A 24,938-nucleotide genomic window follows, 5' to 3' on the forward strand; every position below is an offset into this window, starting at 1 on the left:
GTGGTATTGATGTCAGTTTTAAGCAACGAAAAACATTTTTTGTCGAGCTCTAATGCTACAGTGGTGAAATTACTGGATGGTCCTCCTCATGTGCTTTAACCCTTTCAGGGACAGTGGTCAGCTTACCATGTTATCAGGTTACAGGGTGCATGAAGGAGTTAATATGAGGTACGACCAGATAGTTTTTTTTTTGTCTTGAGTTTAATCGGCAACAGGTAGTGATTCCATTTTCAATTAACACGTTTTTGATTAATATGTCATCGTAGGGGCATTACTGTGGCACTATTGTCGCATATCTGACAGGCTCTCTTCTAGTGCTTTATTATGAGGTATGACTCAATGGGCTTTGTTGCGAATGGAATTTTAACGTATGAATTTTAGTAAGTCACGGGAAAATGTGTTTTAGGGGTTATTGTGCCAACATATAAAAAAAACAAAAAAACTCAATAGCCTTACCTTGGGAGAGAGCTTGGACGTAAAGTCTCCTCCGAGGTCGTCCTGCGGCGTGACGAGGCCGGAGGAGTTGTACACCTTAATCTTCAGGTTGGGGAGGGGCTCTAAGAGTGGAGAGTCGGTCATTGGGATTTTATCCGACAGGCCACGGAGGACATAAGAGGGACCGCCGTACATGGCGGCCACATTTGTCAAATCAGGAGGGGCTGAAAAAAAATCAGCTAGGAGCAAGGAAAAGTGGAGGGGCGGGGGTACGGGGGGAATGGAAATAGGTACAACGGAAATTTTTAAAAAGTCAAATAATGAACATTTGATACCATGAGCACAATCTTAAGCACGGGTTTCTCGGTCAACCAAAGCAACAAAATTGTTAGCCTAATAGCAAAGTTGCTAAAACCATTTGACAAATGTTACACCAGCAGCACAATTATTACTATTTGGGGGATAAAATAGTTTTTTTGTGTTTGCCACAGATTGCCACAGATTTTCGTGGTCTTGTTGGACTAGCCAGGTTACATATCCTGCTGTACTCGTGCTGGCAGTACGACTAAACTTTTTGTTTGGAGGTTTGAATCTTTGCTGTTGCCTTGGCAACCCAGGCTCACCTATTTTTCATGGTCTTGTTGAAGCCGCCAGGACAATGTTTTCGAGTGCTAACATTACTCTTCAGAGACAAGCACGTTTGTTGTTGCTATGGCGAGGACCAGGGCCAGGCCAGCTTTCATGTTGTGCCAGTGCTACTGCAGAGCAGCAGTGAATGAATATATTATTGTGCTTTGTTGTTGCCAATGGCAGATCATCTACTTTCCCATAGCATGTATTATCTTTGGACCAACCATGACGTATATAATGCCGGGCTAGTACTAGAGGCACTGCCAACACAGCTGGATAGCAGACTTGACTATTTTTCATGGTCTTGTTGGACCTCGTGTTACATTTTAGCTTCAATCTGACAGTTTGGTCTGTTAGCATTTAGCGCATTAGCTGGACCCATTTTGTCAAATGCCACATTATTACAGGAAAAAAAAAAGACCGAACAAATGGATACAGGAAGTCCAGAACATATTAACCCTTAGTTCTGCTTTAAATATTCCACATTTAGAACTCCCCTGTGCATGTTTTTACACTGCAACTTCCTGAGTTGTCCCAGCTGACGTATGTAAACATGACACTTGTCCATGTACCTCCAGCTAACTTCCTGGCCTCCCACTAGCACTCATAAATAAATCCACATCTCCAATGTAAAACACAGATATGACACGAAAAAAAAAAAAGAAAAACAGACATACACAGGAAGACATCAGTTCAATATGCGTAGGAACATTTTCTGTGCTCGCATTTTACTGGTCATGTTTACAAGCATTACGGAATGTCTTATTTATACAGTACACGGCTCCGTCACTCATCTTCGAGTGTCTCCAAGGATGCGCATTAGATAAAAACTGGTTTGCTGAGCATAATCGGTGAATTTGTGACTAGCGAAGCAGCAATGGGCAAAGTTTTCCAGTGACCGCCTGATCGATTTCAAATTCCCTGACATTTTTTGTCGAGCAATTAATGTGTGAAGAAGTGAGCTTCTCAGGGTCCTCGCCAATAGCCGGACGGAAAGAAACGCAACGCAGGCGGGAAAAGACGAGCGCAATTTAACCACGGGAATGACGGATGCTGCGGGTGGGACTCGATGTGGCGCCAGCGGAACACGCTCGGATAAAGTAAGCAGTATGCGGATGAATGGGACAAGGGATTGACTTGCAGAGTTGGCCGTTCTGTCACACTGAACACACACAGAAGTCCTTCAGTCGGTCATTGATTGACGACCGTTTTTCTGACAAATGATGACTGACGGGAAATGTTAAAAAAAGACTGACTCAGCACTGACGGAAGTGGGTTTCGTCGATCAGTGTCATCGTCACTGGTCATGTTATAAGAGAGTGTATCAAAATGGCTCAAATGCTCATTTTGGTGCACGGCAGCCATTTCGTCAGTCAAGCTGACTTTTCACGAAAACCTTGACTTGTACTATTTCGGAATTTGTTGCCAAATGTTGACGGAAGAAGGTATCAAAGGATCATGATTGACAAATAACCAGCATAACCTTGTTGACACAGCCGATCAATTGATCCGACTCCAAAGGCTGCAAGTACCTGATCTGGCCGTCTTGATGTTGACCGACTGGAACCCTCCGTTGAGCGCCGACGTGTCGACAATGTCCGAGTCGAAGTCGCGGTGTGTCTTGCGGTACACGAAGAGCGCCACGATGACCGAGATGACCAGGCACATGATGACGGCGATGACCACGCCCACGTAGAGAGCCACATCGTCCGTGCTCGGAGCCGCTGGAAAAAAAAACAAAAAAACAATGCTTTTATTACATATAAATGAATATATTCAATCTAGTTTCCGAATTTTTTGCATTTTTAGTCCATTTGAAATTAATACAGCATATTTTTTAGTTTTTTCTTGAAAACAATCCAACTAGAGAATCCTAAAAACACTCCCAGAACAATGACATCATCTCATTTCCCTTCACTTCCAGACTGAAAGGAAGACCTGTGAAACTTTTAAACAGGCCCCGGGCATGCGTAATAAGAGCATTTGTCTAGACACCGGGGCGAGAGACATTTTTCATAAATCTGTTCCATCTTAATAAGCTTGTTAATTATTTTACAAGGATCCCCCTTCAATATGACATGAGGTGTTTTAAAGATAGGCTACTCATCTATACATTCATTCATCATTCATGTGGCCTTCCACAAAAGAAGAATGTGCTTTAAAAGTTCGAAGAATTGGCGAGGACGCAAGATGAGCATGAGGAGAACAGATGAAAGGAAACCAACAAGTTGATGTGAGGAAGGAGATTAAAAAAAATGGTTTAAGAACGTTTAAATGTACCAAATACATTTATTGTGACAAGCAGTCAAACTTAATGGCTTGTGGGTGGATGCACACCTTATGTGCCTTGTATATTCAATTTATTATGTCCACCTCATCAAATTAGCTCAATCAAACATTTCACTTGAACAACTTTAACAACTTATTACTGCACTTGTAGTTTGCAGTGGTGTACACCAACACTGCAACATACCAAGCTGCATTCTTTTTTTCAAATTTTAGTTTGAGTGGTAAATTTCTGGTTTTGAAAAGTGAATTTAAAATGGCATGACATTCCATCCATCCATTTTCCGAACCGCTTGATCCTCACTAGGGTCGCGGGGGGTGCTGGAGCCTATCCCAGCCATCTCCGGGCAGTAGGCGGGGGACACCCTGAATCAGTTGCCAGCCAATCGCAGGGCACACAGAGACGAACAACCATCCACGCCCACACTCACACCTAGGGACAATTTAGAGCGTCCAATCAGCCTGACATGCACGTTTTTGGAATGTGGGAGGAAACCGGAGCACCCGGAGAAAACCCACGCAGGCCCGGGGAGAACATGCAAACTCCACACAGAGAGGCCGGAGCCGGAATCGAACCCGGTACCTCTGCACTGTGAAGCCGACGTGCTAACCACTGGACTACCGGGCCGCTGGCATGACATTGAACATATTAATAATGTTTTACTAATATTATTGATTTCAATCCATATTATTATTTACCCTGCAACTCTCGTGAAGATAAACGCTATCGAAGATTGATAGACGGTTTTTATTATGGTCAATCCCTTCACATCCCGTGCACGCCTTCATAAGAAAGTTTCGAGAGTAACCACGTGAGGGCGCTGTCAACCATCTCAAAGCGTCCTCGAGGAGGCTGAATCGTGCAGTGGATGACGGCACATGCTTGCCACTCTTAAACCTGGGTGGGCCAAGGACCCTTTAAAAATACCTCTCTAATATATATGTTTTAAAAACATCACGATGACTGGGAGGGGTCACTATAATCCTTTTAAATTGCAACTCTACCATAGTAATCATGATGGATCTATTAGATTAATAAATCTTGATCTGATTGACCTTCTATTTTAAGTTCCACAACATGAGAGCTGTCACTTGAAAGTTTACTCATTGTTTATTTAATGCCCTTTTACAGCTTGACAGCCTGGCATAATAGGCGGCCTCCTGACAACAAGACACAGGAGAGGGGAGGAAAAAAGCAACTGGACGTGGGTGAACACTTTCGACCCGCTTGGATGAATAATACGTTTGGACGTGTGTGCGTGCGTGTGCGCGTGATTTGAAGGCAGCATGACGGAATGAATAGGCTGAGAAAGAATCAGGAAGAAATGGAGGAAGAACACAAAGCTACACTCACTCATGTACTGAGATCTATAATGCCCATGCCCAACGCGGGGGAGTAAACTTTCAAGAAATAAGGTAAAGGGGTCATTTATCAGCGATTCGTATTTCAAGAAACAGAAAAAGTCACGGTATGAGGATGGAAAGTAGTGTGAGAGAATGGAGTAACATTAAAGGGAAAAAGTTGTATTGTGACGAGGTAAAAGTTTGCGTCGCTTGAGAATCAAGTGAGACAACAATGCAATGAAAAAACTTCTTGACTTATTCAAACCCCATGACATATAAATACGTCTTGAAAAAGATGCTACTGCCGCCTACCAATGACGTTTTTGCGCCATAGTGTGCAAGATTGTCTGACACAGCCCCTGACGAAAGATCAGGCTTGGCTGCATTGTAAATTGTAAATCATTTAAAATCTGTCCAGCAGGTGGCGGCGGGTGTATGGGATCAGCAAGGAATATGCCACAGAACAAGTAGAAGTAGAGGGAGGGATGGATGGGCCAAGTTGTGGAATAGCGTAGAGTCAGGTGGAGTAGCGTGTCGTTAGTAGAGAGGGCATTCGAAACAGTAGCGATGGAGAAATCTAAACAAATCGTCGAGCGGAGAGGATTGCTTGTAGGGAGGAAAATCTTCCACCGTGACCCGGGAGAGGAGTTTCTGAAAGCAGCAGGACGTTTTCGTCCATGCAAAAGTAAGAAGCAGCAAGAGGCTGCCTCATGCAAATGCAACAAAGAATAAAAAATAAAATGTCGTGGAATTGAATGAGTTAATGTTGTTCGACAAATAATGAATTTAACGTTACATTTTTTTTCCATGCAAAAAGTACAAAATCCTAACATGTGGGAAACGGTCGTTTATTGAGAATACCATAACAATAACGTCAATAGCATTAGAAGAAGTCTAATCTGACAGAAAAAAACATTATTTTGAAGAGGTGGTAAAAAAAGTCGACGTTTGGATTTTTGTCTTTTTGCTGTTTTCCAGCCTACTTTTCTTTTTTTATCAATAATCAAGAACTTTAAAGTCACATCGATGACTAAGAACAGACTCAACTTTTAAATTCAAAGCTCTGCGACTTGAGTTGACTCCCCGAACTCCACGTGTGGAAACACAGACATCAGCTTTCAACCACAAGTCCTATTGTCACCTGTGTGTGTTTGTCACTGAATAAAATGTGAAAAGCTGGTCCCACATTTCTACATCTGAGTGGACACACTATAAAAGGAGCCCATGAAATACCTGAAGCGAGAGTCGTATTCGTACATCTTTGATGCTCTGCTCAGTCTAATCTGACAGCGCTCGATGCGAAGAGGTGGATGTTTTACTCTTAAATCCCAAATTGTTTGCGCGCACGCACACACACACACACAAGTAAGACAGTCGTTAGGTAGCTCAGTGTTTGGAAGGGTGGGTTGGTTGCTTCGTATTTGTGAAATTTTGTTTTATCATCGGGCTGGGTGGGTAGTTGGATCTCTAAATAGGTAGGCAGGTAGGTACAAAATGGATGTAAAGTGTGATGTAATTCTACTTATTTTGTATATTATGATACGTGTCAGACTGCTTTTATTTTAGACACTAGGAAACAGTTTTGAAATATGAAAGAAAAAAAATCCATAACGTGTTTCCTTTCACACTTGCTTTTTCCTCCTTTGAACCATTTACCACCCCCCCCCCCCCCCGCCCAAATCCCTTCTTGTCCAAATTGAATCAACGACACACTTTTGATTCACATTCCCATCACGCAGGCAACGGTGAAAAAATAATTGATGTGCCTTTGATGCCAGCATTTGAGCACAGTTGACTTCCTGAAGCAAACAAATACACGGATTTTGTGATAAGAGAAGAGCATAAATAGATACGGACACAAAGACACGCTCACGCGCGGTTCGGACACACACGCGCGCACGCACACACAAAAAAAAGGCAAGAAATTAAAGATAAAACTCACATGTGAACCCCACATCACTCGTTTCTTTGGACGTCTCAAACAATGAACCTTGGGGACAGGGAAAAGGTTGGGATGAAGGATGGATGGATGGATGCTTGGATCAACAAAACAGCAAAAAAAAGGAGTCACATGAGACAGAAACACAACACACTGACTCACCACTATCAGCGTTGTTGATCTCCAACAGCAAACAGCGTGACCCTTCTTTTTTGAACCTCGTTTGTTATTAATCGTGAGCGCATCTGCCAAATGCTAAAGCGATTAGCGGTCGAGATGACGCAAAATTTTTGAATGCGGCGTGACAGAGAAGACGGCATGGAGGGAAAAAGGCATTTGATTAAGTGGGAAGCCAAATGAGAGGACAACAGACAACAATGTTGGGAAAATTCTATGAAATAAGAGGTGATTATTTTGACACATTTGGCGTATGTTTGCATTCAAGTTTGTGCTCATTTTTAAATAGAAAGCATGAATAATAAATGGACACGCACGCACACACACACACAAAGAGTTGGTTTGCTGTTCTACCTGCGCTTTGTGTCATGCAAATGCCAACACGGTAAAACACGTTACACGGCAGCTCTGCTATCTCCGGAGATTACCGCGGCTCTAAAAGACGACATCAGAATTTATTTGCTGGAGACGCACTACGTGCTGCGACGTGACACACACACATGCTCGCGCACAGTTTATGTCTTCCTGTTAGCGCTACAGGAAGTAGTTGAAACATAAGCCCAGTGTGTTGAGTCGTTACAAGGACAGAAAGTCAATCGGGGGAAATGAGCCTGAATGTATAACCCTGCAGGTTTCATCCCGGAAAAGATCACTTGAGTACAACATTAGAGCAACGATAGGGAAAAATCGCATTTGAATGAAAGAGCGCCAAAACAGCAATCTCGTTACCTCCGCGCCCCGCGTTCTAAATGCATAATTTTCCCGCGGGACACACAGTTCCAAATAATGTGCGTTTTTGGGACGCAAGGAAATTTCTCAGTCAAAACAAAACCAAAAAAAAAAAACCTAAAGTGCACCACCTTTTTTTCCAGCAACGATCGCAGTTTGATAATCGCCGCTATTGTTGTTTTGATCTCGCGATAAGTAATCTTGCGTGACGAGATTTCTGTTCTCGCGAGACCAGATTGGCGAGATCGGCAGACAATTGCCAAGTTGTGTAACGTTAAAACAAATGTTGCGAAAGATTATTGCGGAGATATCACAGAGAAGCAGCTAAAGTTGGATCGTGTTTTGCGATAATAAATTGACTTTGAGAAAGCCTAGCATCTTTGGAAGCAGAGTCGAGAGGAGAATTTATGAACTCAAAGACTGAACCATGGGATGAAATAAGAACCTATTTCTCAGCAAATCTTGTATGCCTGAATTATTTAAAATTTTGCTGCATTTGTTGTAATTTGCATTTGTAGGTTGATTTGTAAGAAATCAACCTATTATCAATGTATATTGTTGTTGTTTGTTATTATTATATGCAATTGAATAAGTGGACCATTTCAGAATTCGAAATTTGGGATTCTCTAAATGCATAATGGGACTCATACTTTTCTGATCAGCGAGTCCCTGGGACTCGCAGGGCCCAAACTGTAAAATTATCACTGCCGAAATCATTTGGATGGCATGGTGTCTTTTAATGAGCCAAAGCGCATCTTCCTTGTTACCACCAAGACCCCTGATGGACAAGCGGTTTGTTTTCAAAAACGCAAAAGAGGAGGCGTAAATTTGCTGCACTTATTTATTCAAGTAGAGGACGCACGTCACGATTAATTGAGTCTATAAGAGGAAATACCCCAAACTTCTGTTTGAGGCGTAACCGTTATAAATTCAATCGGAGGCCGATTGAATGGTCATCTCTGCATGGATTTTGTTTTGGAACACATCCTCCGCTATTCAGTTCAAAGCTTAGCACCGGCTAGTACAAAAGTGGCGTCTCTGGCATCATTTTGTGGCACTGTAGGTGTTCTTTTTGCTTTTGTGCCCTGTTCCACTGTATTTCGAGACCAGCCAATCCTGTGTTGCCCTTTCAAGCTGCTGACAACACAACAAAACTTATTGCTTCTATTTTTCAGTCCTTAAGCGTTGGACTGTGCTATACGTGTAACGATGTATACCGTGCATTCTTGACTTGTACTTTTGAGTTGCCTTCCAACAATTTGTGTCATCCAGAGAAGCCGATATGACTTGGAAAAATGTGGAAAAATACTGATTATGTCAAGGCGCTGGCTGATCATTCCTGGCTAATGAAGAGTTGTTGTCGCTCAGCACACCGAGAACCTGTGGCATCGTTGCATGCACAAGCGAGAGAATGTGTGAGCGTGTGTGCGTGTTCTAAAAATATGTTCCGCTATTTTATTATTTTTTTCTCTTCTCCTCTCGTCAAACGTCTGCCAATTACTCCCGGCGCAATGAGTAAGCAAGGTACTCCTCCTCATGCTGCAAGTCAACAAATATAATTGCCTGCGCCTTGGAGAACCGCTGCTATATTCGCTTCACCCTTTCAAGCGTTTCAGAAACTCACCACAAAAAAAAAAAAAAAATTAAAAAACATGGTGGGAATGAGCCAAACGGCAGTTCAATTGGTGGCTGATGCACTTTATGATGGTTCGTTATGTGATGTTAACTTTTTGTAAGAAAGGAGGCTTTGACTTGACCGAGCGAGGCCACCGGTGGGTGACGTTCGGAAAGTAAATGAGGATGAATCGACACCATGAAAGCAGTCAGCCTCCTGAGAGGAAGAGCGACACAAGGCAGGCGAAGGGAGAGATGATAGCACCGCCTGAGGAAGAGTCGGAGGAGGAAGATAGGGAGGTGGTAATAAACAAAAAAGCAACTCTGCCTGAATGTATTCAGCCGTTAGTGGGAAATGATGCAGAAAGATTTGTCAGGAAAAATGGAGGAAAGAGGATGAAACACAAACATTCACTGCAAAATGCTACCAAAAAAAAAAACAAATCAAAGAACGAAGTAAGAAATCACACAAAACCATAATTCAGGATGAGATGACACGAAAACATGAATTTTTAGTCGGTAATGAGGCAAAATAGTCTGTATTTAGTCGGAAAGGGCACAAAAACACGCATAGAATTTTCTAGGTGCGCTTCCACAAAAATAGTAGGAAAGTGACTCAAACATAATTCAGAAGGGCGTGATACAAAAGCGAAACATTTGAATGGGCAGGGATGATACAAACAAGGCAATTTCGAAAAGAACGATTCATTTCTCACCAGTTCGATTTAAAGTGGTACGAAAACATTGAATGAAACATTTATTCATCCATTTTCCAAACCACTTATCCTCGCGAGGGTCGCAGGTGTCGCTGGAGCCCATCCCAGCTGCCTTTGGGCGGCAGGGAGGGTACAACCTCAATTGGTCACCAGCCAATCGCAGGGCACACACGGACCAACAATCATTCATACTCACAAACACACCTCGGGACAATACAGAGTGTCCATTCAACCTTGGGTGTCTTGAAAGGCGCTTGAAAATAAAATGTATTATTAACCTACCATGCATGTTTTTTGGCACCGGCAGATTTGCATTTTTCTAATTTTTAATTTTTTTTTTTATTGGTTGTAATTTTCCTCAATATTTCCTTCACACGTTCACCCCCTCCAATAACCTTTTCCATGAAAAATGCAGAGTCAATGCATTTCACGTGGTGTCAATAATACACAGATTAGTTGCAGGCCAACCGGTTCTATACCCCCCCCCCCCCTTCCGCCCCCCTGAATAATGGGGGTCCACTGTACTGTAAGATTGTAGGGTGGAACTTGCAGTTGTCCACTAGTGTGGACTGGTTTCCAACAATGGGGAATTGCCAGTATTTTGAGGGGAATGGCTCTCACTAACATTTTGTTGAGGGGGTGGGGGTGGGGGGGGGCCACTTTGAACAAGTTCACATCCAAAATGAACTTTCCGTGCAGGTTTCTGAGCGGGTAGCAGAGGATCAACTTACTCTGCATACAAAGTCCATCGGTGCAGTTCTGAGAGTGAAGCACCAGACCCTCGCAGTCCTTCCCGCCATTTTTGGGCGCCGGGTTGTTGCACTCCCGCCTCCTCCACTGGGTGCACTCCGTCCCGCAGGCTGACCACTTACTCCAGTCCGTCCACTCGCCATCCACTAAAGGGAACGGAAAGGAAAGGAAAGGAAAACACTTCCTAATCCACTATCAACGGTGGGATTTGCCTACACATATGACTTGACCCTGAGAGAAACATGGCTGCCGAAGATGCAACAGCAAATCTTTTTTTTGTTGCTTTGTATTGCAAGCAAAAGCAATTAAGATACTGTCATGCAATGTCACGTGTTACATTGCAATTCTATGACATCATTGCCACGTGTCCGTGACGTCGCTTTGCAAGTTACGGCAGAAAATAGCAAACTGGTTCAAACTCACCGGTGCACAAGGAGGTGCAGGGTAGTTTCTGGATGGCCTGTCCGTCACAAGGCAATCCGCCGTTTAAAGGGGCGGGATTAGTACAGCTGCGACTTCGTTTCTGGAAGCCCCGCCCACAGCGGCTGTTACACATCGACCACTCCGTCCACGTCGACCAGCCACCATTAACTGCGAAGTTCAAGAGATCGGTGATTGGATGGACAGCTTATCAACCCCACAATCATAACAGAAAAATGTTTTTCGGTCAAAACAGTGCATGAGTTGCTGCTTGATGCTCTGCCTAGCCTAGCGGAAATATGGTGAAAGAAAAACAGAAGTTGGAGCCATTACATGGGACATTGGTCAAATGTCAAATATTAAATCCATCATGTGCTTTCACTCCTTCTAAAAATGTTTCTTTTTGTGGCTATACCGTGCTGAGAATGATGGCTGTCAAAACGTCTAGCTTTTTACTGGACATATATGAGGCTTGAATCATTGGAGGAGTTACAGTTGTCACCCCCAACTGGGACAGCCCAAATCAAATATTATTTCTCTGCTGTTTCTTTGCAAACTGCTCTCACGACTTAAGCAACCGACACAAATGGCGTTTACAGGATGTGTCGATCAATGTTTGAAGCGGGACCTTCCTATCGGGTACAACAAAAATAGGTCAATTCGAGCTTCTTCACCGAGCTGCCTCTCCACCATGCTTTTATTTATCCCCCTCGTGATCCGCCACATCCCTCCACTAGCCTTGCAACTTTTTCACCTTGTCAACAGCGCCAGCCGGGCCCTCGGGGAGTGTGTCGGGGGGGGGGGGGAGCCGAGGAGATTGAACCGCAGATTGAACAATCTATTTCTGTAAGGATACATCAGTGTCAAACCACTCCATCTCGGGCTGTCTGTCTGTAGCAGCGCACACGCGCAGGTTTTTTTTTTTCTCCCTTCGGATTGAAGCACACAGTGGATAGATGCAACAGTGGTTACACTGGAGGGAAACATGCAGAGTGTGTTTTTCTTTTTGTGTGCATCGCATGCGCATTGTTTCCTCTCCTCTAACACTGGCCAAAAGCTGGCGCAGGTGCTCGGCAAGTCAATATTAGGACTTGATTTGTTGCTCGGCACAGCTGCCATGCCGCCAAAAATGAAGCTCAAAATATTGTGATTTGATTATGGCCTACTGTGATTCTTTACTGAAAGATAAGAATTTCAAAAGCGGTCAATTGCACCATATGATACCGATGATTACCGTAAACGATGACGGTGGCCGTTGTGCTGCGTCTCTTGGCCACGATGTTCTTGGCCACGCACGTGTAGTTAGCCGTGTCCGAAAGACGCGCTTGTTTGATGATCAGATTATGGTCGATGGTGATGTAGAAGTTTCTGTCCTCCGCTGGGTCGACGATCTCTTCGTTCTTCAGCCACTCCACCTGCCAGAAAGAAGATCAGCAGAATGTTAAATATTTATAATGGGTCGAGTGAATGTCAAAACTGAATGAAAAAAATTGCATTTCTTCAAATTTTGCGTTGCCCCTGTGTATGAGAAAAGCTCCAGATATGTCAAATATGGCTCACTTTTGCAAGACTGGCCAAAATTACCCTAAAATGCCAGCTTCAAACCAATACGGCAGCCTTCCTCTGTCTTTTCAGCCATGGAGTCTTGAGACTTTTTTGGTGTGCCAGTCTTGACAGACATGAGAAGTACATTTCATGTAGTGAGGTGAAATTGACTTCAAATGACATTTTGTTGGGTCTCAGAGTTTATGGAGTGTCATTAAATGGTTAAAAAATATATACATTTTTTTCAATTTAGCATTATCAGCATTTGTACAGGATATGTGGTTCAAGTTTGGTAGCCATCAGACCAAATGTATAGACCAAATCCGTTTTTGAAAGACACCTGGAAATGTCTCAAGTACCCCTAAATTGTACACTTAAAACCAAAATAGCAGACTTGCTAGACTGCGTTTTTGTGGGCATGGGTTCTTGAGATTTTTGTTGTTGTTCTAGTCATGATAGACATGCCTGCCCAAGTTCACGTTGCTATGTGCAACACACAATGATGAAAAGGCAAAAACTCAAACACTGTAATTTGTTCCATAAAACTGTATGCATTTATTCCCAGAACTCTCATAATTTTGTAATCATTCTTTGATCTGAACTTCTTCTACTTACGTATCTTTTTTTTTTTTTTGTCCAATCCGATTTCAATCTAATCTGGCCTTCGGAATCAGTAATGCGGTTTGATGGCACGAACGCAGTAGGACTAATTTTTAACCAATCAGCTCTAGCCCTTGATGACATCATACTTTTTCCATCCTGTGATTGGTTGCTCAGGGCAAAATTTGTTCCGGTCAACTTCAATGAGCAAAATATGTCTCGAGTGACCCGAACACATTATCAGATTAAATAATCTCTGGTGAGTATGATGTCGTTCATTTATACTTTTAACATTTGTGTATTGATTCTGGACTTTTACGGATTGTAAATGTAAAGATCGAAAAGATCCCACACAGAAGGCTGGCAACAGCGAAAAGCAGGCAAGTGTCCTGAACATATGCTTTTACAAGGCTCCTCGGGTGAAGGGTAGGACAGCAGGGAATATCGTATTTATGAGCCTAATCACATTTCCCGAGCGCAGTATTTACGGCGGCAAACCCTCGTAAATTCAGCCTGTCCGAGCTTTATGGCGGAGGCATAAATGTTCGCTGCAACATTGTTCCATTCCCATTGTTTAATTTCCTTCTCGCGTCACGTTAGGAAATGGAAATCTCAGATGTGGCGAAGGGAGGAAAACAAGGCCGCTGTTATTGCGCCGGTACTTATTCTCGAGCAATTTGATGCTCCTCTCTCCACCGGCTTGATTCTTTGGATGACGGCAAGCTCCTTGTTTGACCTTTTGCTTTCTAATATAAAACAAAAGGTTATGCTCAACGACAAGAAAATGGAACATGCAGGCTGTGTACGGCACAAATGGGAGGGAAAGTGCTTCTTTGGACGGACCCAAAATATCAAGATGTGTTCAAGAACCAAGGGAGTACGGTGAACATCGTCTAACCCACGTGTCACCGACCTTTTTAAAACTGAGAGCTTCCTCTTGGATACCGATTAATGTGAAGGGCTACCAATTCGATACACACTTCCGAAAATACAAATCCCCAAATTACCTTCAATACCGTTAGTAGTATGTGATCAAAAATGACAGATTTTCATTTATGTTAAGACACTGGCCAATGCTAATGGTTTCGCACAATCATCAGGTGCATTTTCAAATGATAATTTCTACAACACTCTGAGAAAATCACAACGTCCCATCACTGTTGAGTTATTTTGAGAAAGGGGCTGCGAACTGCACCTTGGGGGCTACCTACAGGCACCACGTTGGTGACCCCTGAGCAAACCTAAATGAGCTGTCACATTAGTTGAAGTTTGCGAACCTTGAAAGGAACCTAAAGAATCCATTCACTATCCATCCATCTGCCCATCCATCCATGCATCCATTTTATAAATATACCATTTCCAATTAGTGCTGCATGATATTGGAAAAGCATTATTCCTGAAGAAACTTGTTGCATACCTTTGCGATATGCATATTGTATGGGCCGATATCGCGACGTTGATACTTTTTCGATATCTTGTGCAGCCCTATTTACACTTCATCCATCCATCCATTTATAATCTATTTCAGCCATCCTCCAAAGATACTGGACCTCATTCCGATCCCTCTTCACCCACCATCTTTCATCGCTCCATCCAACCATCCATCTTTAGTCCCAAGCCATCCATCCACTATCCAGTGAAGACCAACCCAGCAAGTCTTTGTCCATCATCCAGTCCATCTGTTCACCATCCATCCATCCCACTCTAACATTTCTTTTGTCATGTAGCTTCACGCATGTGGCTGAGCTATTCTATCTACTCCATTACCACCGACTTCTTTTCCCTCCCTGCCAACGCTGTTTATAAATGACTCCCAGTCAGCAAAATCAATGAGAACAAACATGCCTCCTGCACTTAAAAAGTAATTTGAACTTCAATGCCAATTAACCCCGGCAACCTTCCGCTCTCACATTTGCTTACTGTAGCACTTTCGGAGTCTGCGGCGAAAATGAAACAGACACGCGGCGATGCAAAACAATACAAAAGCAGATCTTTTGCTGCTTTATCACAGCTTTAGTGCCGGCTTTTCATTTTGGCATGCAGGGCCCATAGATGCTCGGCTGGGCTCAGACAACCAGACCCCATGTGGTGGCAATACCACGGCAGCCATCACATCATTAGCCCCAGCTGGTGTCAACCAATGTGTGTGTGTGTGTGTGTGTGTGTGTGTGTGTGCATGGTGGTGTGTGTCAGACAACAGACAGGGGCTGATTGGATCAAGTCAGTCTTTGGGGGCGATGGCATGTTTGTTATTTTAACTCTCGCCCCGACATCACCTGTCTCCTCGCTTTGGGCGCACAGCTTCAGACACGAGACACACAAACACAACCCGCGGCCTTTGATACAAGGATCGACACGTGAAACACACCAGATGTAGCTCTGGCCTTGGTTTCAACTGATGTGGGATTTGCTGATGGTTCAACAAGAGTCTAGTCTTCTTTTCTTTGAAACAAAAGGAATCATGCGACATTCTTTTCAAAGGGAACGCAGTAATCCACTTGAATCAAGCCTGTGTATAAAGCATTCCGCTGCTTACATCAGGGTTCATCGTTAGCACCCGGCGAAATTGGAGATTTTGAAGTACAGAGGCAAGTCCGAACTTTGGCTAATGCGCCTTCAGTGGAGTACTACGTCGCACTGACGTTGTTGACATACTAGCATAAGAGCAAAGAGGAGAGGCAGAGAAGGTCCTCAAAGCTCCAGTTCCTGTAAGAGAAAATGGGTTGTGCTCAAGTTTATAATTAGCCTGTCTGTGTCGTATTAAGATCAGACTTTCATTAGATGAAATTGTGCGGTTTGGTTTTACAGTTAATTGCAGCTGGGAGCGCCAAATAAACAGCTTCTTGCAAGCACTTCTTTTTGGGAGAAATGTGCAAGTGAATGTAAAGAGTTCTCTTGAGCAACGGTGTATCTGAAGCTCGCTTCATGGAAAACCATTGCGGAACCGTTGGGTATTGGCTGCGTCACCCGGTGTGCAGCGGAATTAATAGCATAACCCTATCTATGTATTTTTCACAATTGTACTGCATTTTGCGTGAAAACTGGTGCAATTCATTCAAACGCTCGCTGGTGTTCTGTTGCTCTAAGGACAAACGCTCAATCTCCAGCTGTGTAAGATCAAGGCAGAGCCAAAAGGGAAAGACTTAATGCACGACGCTTTCTATCTGCCTGCATTTTTAGCGGCGGTGGCAGAACAAAGGCTTGGCGTGGATAAAAGTAGGCCACAATATAGAGATAGTTTATTGCGCTGGGGAGCGCCACCAAAAGGAAAAAAAAAAAAAAGTTCCGGAAGGCGAAAAGCTTTGCGTGCGGGAACATCACAGTCTGTCGCAAAAGAGGAACATCATGTGAATGTTTCAAAGGCAAAACAAATGGCAGAGTCTTAAAAAAAAAAGGCAGATTATAAAAGATGCTAAAATGTGGCATTGTGGAGATAAAATGAGAAAACACACAAAGGAGCGCTTACGCAAGACTCTTTACCACCTGCAAATCACACTGTACTGAAAACGAAGTGTTGATACTGAGGATCATCCCCCTTGATTAGCTGTATTATTTCCATCCCCGCAAGACCACAGCCGAGTGGCTTAAAGAGCTCTCTCCGCCAGTGATTAGCCTTGCCTGCGTATGTGTGCGCGTAGGTGTGTGCGGGGGAGCGGGTACTGAGCGGGCGTGGTGCGCTCCAATAATCTCAACGAGCCACCCAGGAAGATTTGTCACTTCATTTCATGCCGGAATGACACTCCAGTCATGGGATACAGAGGTAAGAGAGCAGGAGGAGCCGTACTCACTTTTATACGTGCAAACATTTCCAAATTAGCCCACAGCCGCATTATTTTTTTTTTCTTTTAAGTTGAAGAACCATTGAAATTGAAATACATAATAAAAAGGCATCAAATATCATCATAAGTTGCATCTATAGGACACCAGGATCATGTATTGACACATTCAATAAAAAACTTAACAGATATGCTCAGTTACAACAACGATAAGAAAACACGAATAATATGTGGTGACTTTAACATTGACTTATTAAACCCAAATGGACACAAAAAAACAACCGACTTCATAAATACTATGTACAGCAACAGCTTTTTCCCAGTAATCCTGAAACCTAGCAGAATAACAGTGGACACGGCCACATTAATAGATAACATATTTATAAATAAGATTGATCATAAAATGGAAAGTGGACTTCTCATTAATGACATAAGTGACCACCTACCTGTTTTTCATAATTATTTTGATAGAAAAGCTAAGTCAACAACTCACATAACAGAAATAAGACTAAGAACCCAATGCTCCACCGACGCCTTTAAGCAAGACCTAGAAAAACAAAACTGGACCGAGGTCTACTCAAACGAAGATACAATACCAAATACAGCGTTTGAAGTATTTCAGTCTACCATAATCTCCTTATATGATAAACATTTTCCATTAACTAAAGTCTCCAAAAAGTATAAAGACCCAAGTAAGCCATGGATAACGAAAGGCATAGAAAACGCATGTAAAAAGAAAAACAATTTATATAAATTGTTTTTAAAATTGAGAACTGAAGAAGCAGAAAAAAAATATAAGACCTATAAAAATAAACTAGTAAATATTATAAGAACCAGTAAAAGAGATCATTATCATGCACTATTAGAGCAGAATAAAAGTAACACACAAGAAATATGGAAGATACTTAACCAAGTAATCAGAAATAGTCCTAAAACATGGATTATCCAGAGTATTTTATCAAAGGCAAAAATACTATTTTGGAAAAAACTGCAGAAATAGCAACTGAATTTAATGAGTATTTTGTCAACATCGGCAGTAACCTAGCAAAACAAATTCCTGATCCAACAAACTTGTTTGAAATAGATAGATATGTAGAAAAAAACTCCTCCACGATGTTCCTTACTGCTGTAAAACAAGAAGAAGTATCAAATATTATAAAAACTTTTAAAAATAAAAAGTCAACTGATTGCTTTAATATTGATATGACAATAATAAATCAGATTACAGAATATGTAGTGCGACCTTTCACGCACATATGCAACCTGTCATTCAAAGCTGGTATCTTTCCATCAAAAATGAAAATTGCTAAAGTTATTCCAATCTATAAAAGTGGAGAAAGACATCGGTTTACAAATTATAGACCAATATCACTACTACCACAATTTTCAAAAATATTAGAAAAACTATTTTCTCGCAGACTTGATAGCTTTATACAAAAGCATGCGCTGTTAAGTGAGAATCAATATGGCTTCAGGGAAAAACGGACCACCTCAATGGCAGTTATGGAGTTTGTGGAAGCAATAGCCACTAATATAGACAACAAAGAATTTACTGTTGGGGTTTTCCTAGATCTAAAAAAAGCTTTTGACACAATAGATCACAGTATATTATTGAAAAAACTAGAAAGATATGGCATTAGAGGTGTAGCTTATAAATGGATAAAAAGTTATTTAGAAAACAGATATCAGTACGTGCAACTCAACAATAAAAAAACGAATCAACTGAAAATCACTCACGGAGTTCCTCAGGGGTCAGTGCTTGGTCCAAAACTATTCATCTTATATATAAATGATATCTGCAAGGTCTCAAAACAATTTAAATGTGTCCTATTTGCTGATGATACAACTTTCTACTGTTCTGGAATAAATCTGAAACAGCTCCTGACAACCGTAGAAAACGAATTAAACAAATTAAAAAACTGGTTCGACAGAAATAAATTGTCACTTAACCTGAAAAAATCGAAGTTAATTGTTTTTGGCACAAGACCAATCAAACACCAAGCTAAAATTATGGTAAACTCAATTGAGATAGAAAGAGCGTATGAAACCAAGTTTCTCGGATTAGTAATAGACTCAAAACTATGTTGGAAGCCACATATCGATAACGTAAAAAGAAAAATAGCCAAAACCGTAGGGATCCTCTACAAAACCAAGGAAGTGCTAAATAAGAGATCTTTGTACACATTATACACTTCATTATTATTACCATATATGACCTACTGTGTGGAAATATGGGGAAATGCCTGCAAAACAAACACACTCCCTATTCTCAACCTACAAAAAAAAGAAATTCGAATTATTAATAGATCAAAATATACGGAACCCACAAATCCACTATTTATCAAATTAAATACGATGAAATTTTATGACCTGGTTGACTTTAAAATTGCCCAATTAATGTACAAAGCACACAATAACCTGCTCTGCCAAAACATTCAGAAGTTTTTCGAAATTCGAGAAAGCAGCTATGATTTAAGAGGTACCAACTTATTCAAAAAACTCAAAACAAGAACAAACATCAAGCAAAGAAGTGTATCTATCAAAGGTGTTAATCTGTGGAATAATCTCGAAACGGACCTGAAAATGAGTAAATCGCTTGCTGAGTTCAAAAACAAATTCAAAAAAATAGTACAAACAACCTACATCAATCAGAGTTAAAATGATAAATTCAAAACATTAAATATAATGATAAATCAGAACTAAGTTGATAAATAGAGAAAGGTATATAAATATCCATTATGAATACAAGAGAAAATTGACACAAGAGTGTCAGGGTGTGGAAGTATATAATCCCGATACAAACCAAAAGTTGTAAAAATATCACGGTTAAGGGTAAAGTATGAGCCTTAATGGAGACTTCTTTCTTCTTACTTTTTTCTTTTCTGATTGATATAAAAATGATTTATTAGATACAATCACATAACGGGGTAGGACTAGATACGTTTTTTACTTCTTCCTACTCCCTTGAACATAACTGTGTTGAATGAAGATTGATTTCTTTCTTTTTACTTTTTTTATCTACCTTATTTTCTGTCAAATTATTACTGTATATATGTTTTATGTTCAATAAACAAACAAAGAAGAAAGAAGAAGAAGAAGAAAGTTTGTTTGAGTTCTTCCCTGGCTAATATGTGGCTTTATGGCAACCGGGACACGTTGTTATTGGCCAATGAAAAGCATGTATTTCCCATCTTTTATTTGGAAAGCAAAAATAATGATGCAAAATAGGAAGTTGTGACTTCCCAGTGGAAATAATTATTTTATTCCAATTTTAACAACTAAATCATATTTTCTTTTAGTATAAAAAGAGATACCACAGTACAAAAAAATATTTATGGCAAAAAAGTAAGGTTTGTAGTACATGTCTTCAAATCTTATCCATCCATTGAACTTGTAATCCATTTATCCTCACAAGGGTCACATCCGTGCCATCCTAACTGTCTTTGGGGAGTAGGTGGGGTACACCCTGAACTGGTTGCCAGCCAATTGCAGGCCACAACGAATACCATTTGTGATCACAATCACACCCAGAGGCAATTTAGAGTGTTCCATTATCCTGCCATGCATGTTTTTGGAAAGTGGGAGGAAACCCAGGTACCCGGAGAAAACCCACACAGGCACGGGGAGAACATGCAAACTCCACACAGGAAGGCCGGAGCCGGGATCGAACCCTGCATTGTGAGGTGGATGTGGTAACCTATATATACTGTATATACAGGTGTGTGTATATATATATTATATATATATATATATATATATATATATATATATGGCGGCTGGATAGCTCAGTTGGTAAGGCATCGGTTTGGCATACGGGAGACGGTGGTTTGAATCCCGCTTGGGGCAAAAAATAAGCACATAACATCATCCAGTGTGGGACAGTAAAATGAATGACATGCCGGCTCAGACGTCGCCCGGCCAAACAAGGTCTGCGTCAGGTGCTGGGGAACCAGAGCACCTTGATGAAAAATGGGCTACTGGAACAAAGCGGAGATGGGCGAGATGCGATAACATGGCTCTGTTGGAATGCTACTACTCAAGCAACCCTAGTCAGAGGGGTTACATGCAGAGAATGTGGGCTAAATGGTTACTTCGAAACCCAGTCACGGTTGACCACGAAACAACTAGTAGCTCAGTGTTCCAACATCCACAAACGGCAACTGCTGTCACAACTTGAGATTGATGAGGTACAACGCAGGTTCCATGGTGAAGGGCCCCAGGCTGCCAGATCAGAGGAGGAGTTCATACCAGAGATTGGGAGGCAAGCCCCAATGAATGCAGATGATGAGATTGGGAGGCCAGCCCCAATGAAATGCTGAGCGAGGCAGCAACTGACCTGAAAGCTAAGATCATGGCGAGAATGAAAGCTGGGCAACCTAGAAACCGATTACAACGGCTATGTGAAGTACCACCTGAAAGCCTCATGGGAAGTGTGAATGCAGCACTGAGGGCGATCCCTACCGTAACGATCACGGATACCAATGAGCTGATATACGCTTCAGCATCAGTGATCCTTGAGATGCTTGGCTATAAGAGCAACCATGGAAGCCATGAGATACATTACCCACCATGGAAAAGACGGTTGGAAGCTAAGATCAAGGCGGCTCGGAAAGATGTGAGTCAATTGACTGAGGCCCAGAGAGGTGTGATGAAAAGGCCGATACCCGAGAGGTGCATCCAGATGACCATACCTGAAGCACTCGAAACTGCCAAACAAAGGCTCCAAGCCGTGTCCAGCAGCCTAAAGCGATACACGAAAGAGAATGAGGCCAGACGAATAAACAGGCTGTTCGCAACACAACCTGCGAAAGTGTACGCTCAGTGGCAGGGTCCTAACAACAGAGCTGACCCACCAAGACTGGAAACTGAAAGGTACTGGAAAGGCATATGGGAGAAGGAGGTTGCACATAACAGCAGTGCACAATGGCTGGTGACCCTGAGAGAGGAGCACAGCAGCCTCCCTGAACAGAACCCAGTTACCATAACAGTGGCAGACATACAGGAAAGAGTCTCAGATATGAAGAACTGGACAGCACCAGGCCCGGACATGGTCCACACCTACTGGCTAAAGAAACTCACAGCACTCCATGAGCGCCTAGCAGCACAAATGAACCAGCTGTTGAGGGATGGGACTCACCCAGGATGGCTAACCGAAGGGCGAACGATCCTGATCATGAAGGATCCCTCAAAGGGTGCAGTCCCATCCAACTATCGGCCAATAACCTGTCTCTCCACAACATGGAAGCTCATGTCAGGCATCATTGCGGCGAAGATAAGTGGACACATAGGTCAATACATGAGCAAAGCACAGAAGGGCATTGGTAGAGATACCAGAGGAGCCAAACATCAGCTCCTGGTTGACAGAACAGTCGCACAAGACTGCAGGCCCGACGTACCAACCTGTGCACAGCCTGGATTGATTACAAGAAAGCCTATGACTCGATGCCACATACATGGATCACTGAATGCTTGGAGTTGTATAAGGTGAACAGGACCCTAAGAGCCTTCGTTGCGAACTCGATGAGGATGTGGAAAACCACACTTGAAGCCAATGGCAAGCCACTTACCCAAGTGTCCATCAAATGTGGCATATACCAAGGTGATGCACTCTTCCCACTGCTGTTCTGCATAGGACTGAACCCCCTAAGCCAAGTAATCACCAAGACAGGCTATGGATACCGCCTCAGAAATGGAGCTACAATCAGTCACCTCCTCTACATGGATGACATAAAGCTGTATGCTAAGAGCGAAAGGGACATAGACTCCCTGATCCACACAACCAGGATCTACAGCAGCGACATCGGGATGTCATTCGGGCTAGAGAAATGTAGTCGGATGGTGATTAAGAGAGGAAAGGTAGTCCGCACTGAAGGGGTCTCACTCCCTGAAGGAACAATAGCAGACATTGAGGACAGCTACAAGTACCTCGGTATACCAAGAGCAAGAATAAGACCTGGGCAATAAACAGCTATGCCCTGCCAGTGATCAGATACCCTGCAGGAATAATAAGGTGGCCAAAGGAAGAGATTCCGACCACGGACGTTAAGACCCGAAAGCTCCTAACCATCCACGGAGGGTTCCATCCCAAATCCAGCACCCTGAGACTGTACGCAAGCCGAAAGGAAGGAGGCCGGGGACTAGTGAGTGTGAGAGCCACTGTCCAGGATGAAACATCCAAGCTCCATGAATACATCAAGGAGAAGGCTTCAACGGATGACGTGCTCAGAGAATGTCTCAGACTATGGGGAACAGAGGATGAGGCGCTGCAAGAGGGACCATCATGGGAGGACAAGCCCCTACACGGGATGTACCACCGGACCATAACTGAAGTGGCTGATCTCAAGAAGTCCTATCAGTGGCTAGAGAGGGCTGGCCTGAAGGACAGCACAGAGGCACTCATCCTGGCTGCTCAGGAGCAGGCCCTGAGCACCAGAGCCATTGAGGCCCAGATATACCACACCAGACAAGACCCAAGGTGTAGGTTGTGCAAAGAGGCACCTGAGACGATCCAACACATAACTGCAGGGTGTAAGATGCTGGCAGGGAAAGCCTACATGGAACGCCATAACCAGGTGGCTGGCATAGTCTACCGAAACATCTGTGCGGAGTATGGACTGGAAACCCCAAGGTCAAAATGGGAAACACCTCCGAAGGTGGTGGAGAATGACAGAGCGAAGATCCTGTGGGACTTCCAGATCCAGACTGACAAGATGGTAATGGCGAACCAACCAGATATCGTGATCATAGATAAAGGGCAGAGGAAAGCCGTTGTAGTGGATGTAGCGGTCCCAAGTGATGGAAACATCAGAAAGTGGTCGGAGCACTTGGGGCAGTGACCCCCAAACTAGATGAGTGGTTGCAACAGATCCCGGGAACAACATCGGACATCTCAGTCCAGAAATGTGCAGTACTGGAACAGCAAGGATACTGCGCAGAACCCTCAAGCTTCCTGGCCTCTGGTAGAGGACCCGAGCTGAATGAGGGACGGACACCACCCGAGGGTGGGTGAGACGAGGAATTTTAATATTTTATATATATATTGTATGTATTGTAAAAAGACAACATTTTAAATAATTGCCTAAAGTTAAGTCAAAAATGTTCTTTTCAAATATATGCTCTACGTACCCCCACAAATCAAAACACGGTATTCTGATTATTCATTGTTACCTGAGCCCTGAGGCACTGTCATTTTCAACTGACAGCAAATGGCAGTACAGGACAAAATGCCCGCCCCCTGAGATAGATTTAAAAAAAAAAGTGGATTTTTCACCTTAATTCATTTTTCACAAACACAATATTAATCAGGCGGCCCGGTAGTCCAGTGGTTAGCACGTCGGCTTCACAGTGCAGAGGTACCGGGTTCGATTCCAGCTCCGGCCTCCCTGTGTGGAGTTTGCATGTTCTCCCCGGGCCTGCGTGGGTTTTCTCCGGGTGCTCCGGTTTCCTCCCACATTCCAAAAACATGCATGGCAGGCTGTTTGGACGTTCTGAATTGTCCCTAGGTGTGAGTGTGGGCGTAGACTGTTGTTCGTCTCTGTGTGCCCTGTGATTGGCTGGCAACTGATTCAGGGTGTCCCCCGCCTACTGCCCGAAGACGGCTGGGATGGGCTCCAGCACCCCCCGCGACCCTAGTGAGGATCAAGCGGTTCGGAAAATGGATGGATGGATGGACAATATTAATCAGAATTTCTTGTCCAGACTGGTGAGGGTGCATTGAACATTTTATAAAGAACATTTTTGACTTGACTTTCTCTTTAGGGGGAATTCTGTAGTGCGCGCACACACTCATATACATATACATTTACACACATGTTCTTTCTATCGGACTAACACAATCCCGGTCTTGAAAAGTTAGAGGGGGCCCAAAGAGCAGTCATCGGGAAAAGAAACAAGCGAGCACTAAAGGAGACAGGAGAAAGCGTGAGGGGTTAGAAACCGTCTCGGAAGCTGATGGACGTCTTAAGAAAACACAACGGA

At 43.0% G+C, this 24,938-nt stretch overlaps 1 protein-coding gene across 1 annotated transcript in view; it reads right to left on the reverse strand.

The window, feature by feature from the left end:
• LOC147205274 (netrin receptor UNC5C-like) overlaps positions 1-24,938 on the reverse strand; it is a 157,360-nt gene that overhangs the window by 17,743 nt on the left and 114,679 nt on the right. The window contains exons 5-9 of the mRNA XM_086111773.1: positions 12,275-12,455; positions 11,044-11,211; positions 10,602-10,766; positions 2,598-2,789; positions 457-557 (exon numbers count right to left, since the gene is read on the reverse strand). Coding sequence (XP_085967899.1) covers positions 457-557; positions 2,598-2,789; positions 10,602-10,766; positions 11,044-11,211; positions 12,275-12,455 — 807 coding nt within the window. The remainder of the gene's footprint in view (positions 1-456; positions 558-2,597; positions 2,790-10,601; positions 10,767-11,043; positions 11,212-12,274; positions 12,456-24,938) is intronic.

Source organism: Hippocampus guttulatus, chromosome 5 (genome assembly GCF_054856545.1).
Source record: "Hippocampus guttulatus isolate MCC_2025c chromosome 5, RoL_Hgut_1.0, whole genome shotgun sequence".
NCBI classification, from domain to species: domain Eukaryota; kingdom Metazoa; phylum Chordata; class Actinopteri; order Syngnathiformes; family Syngnathidae; genus Hippocampus; species Hippocampus guttulatus.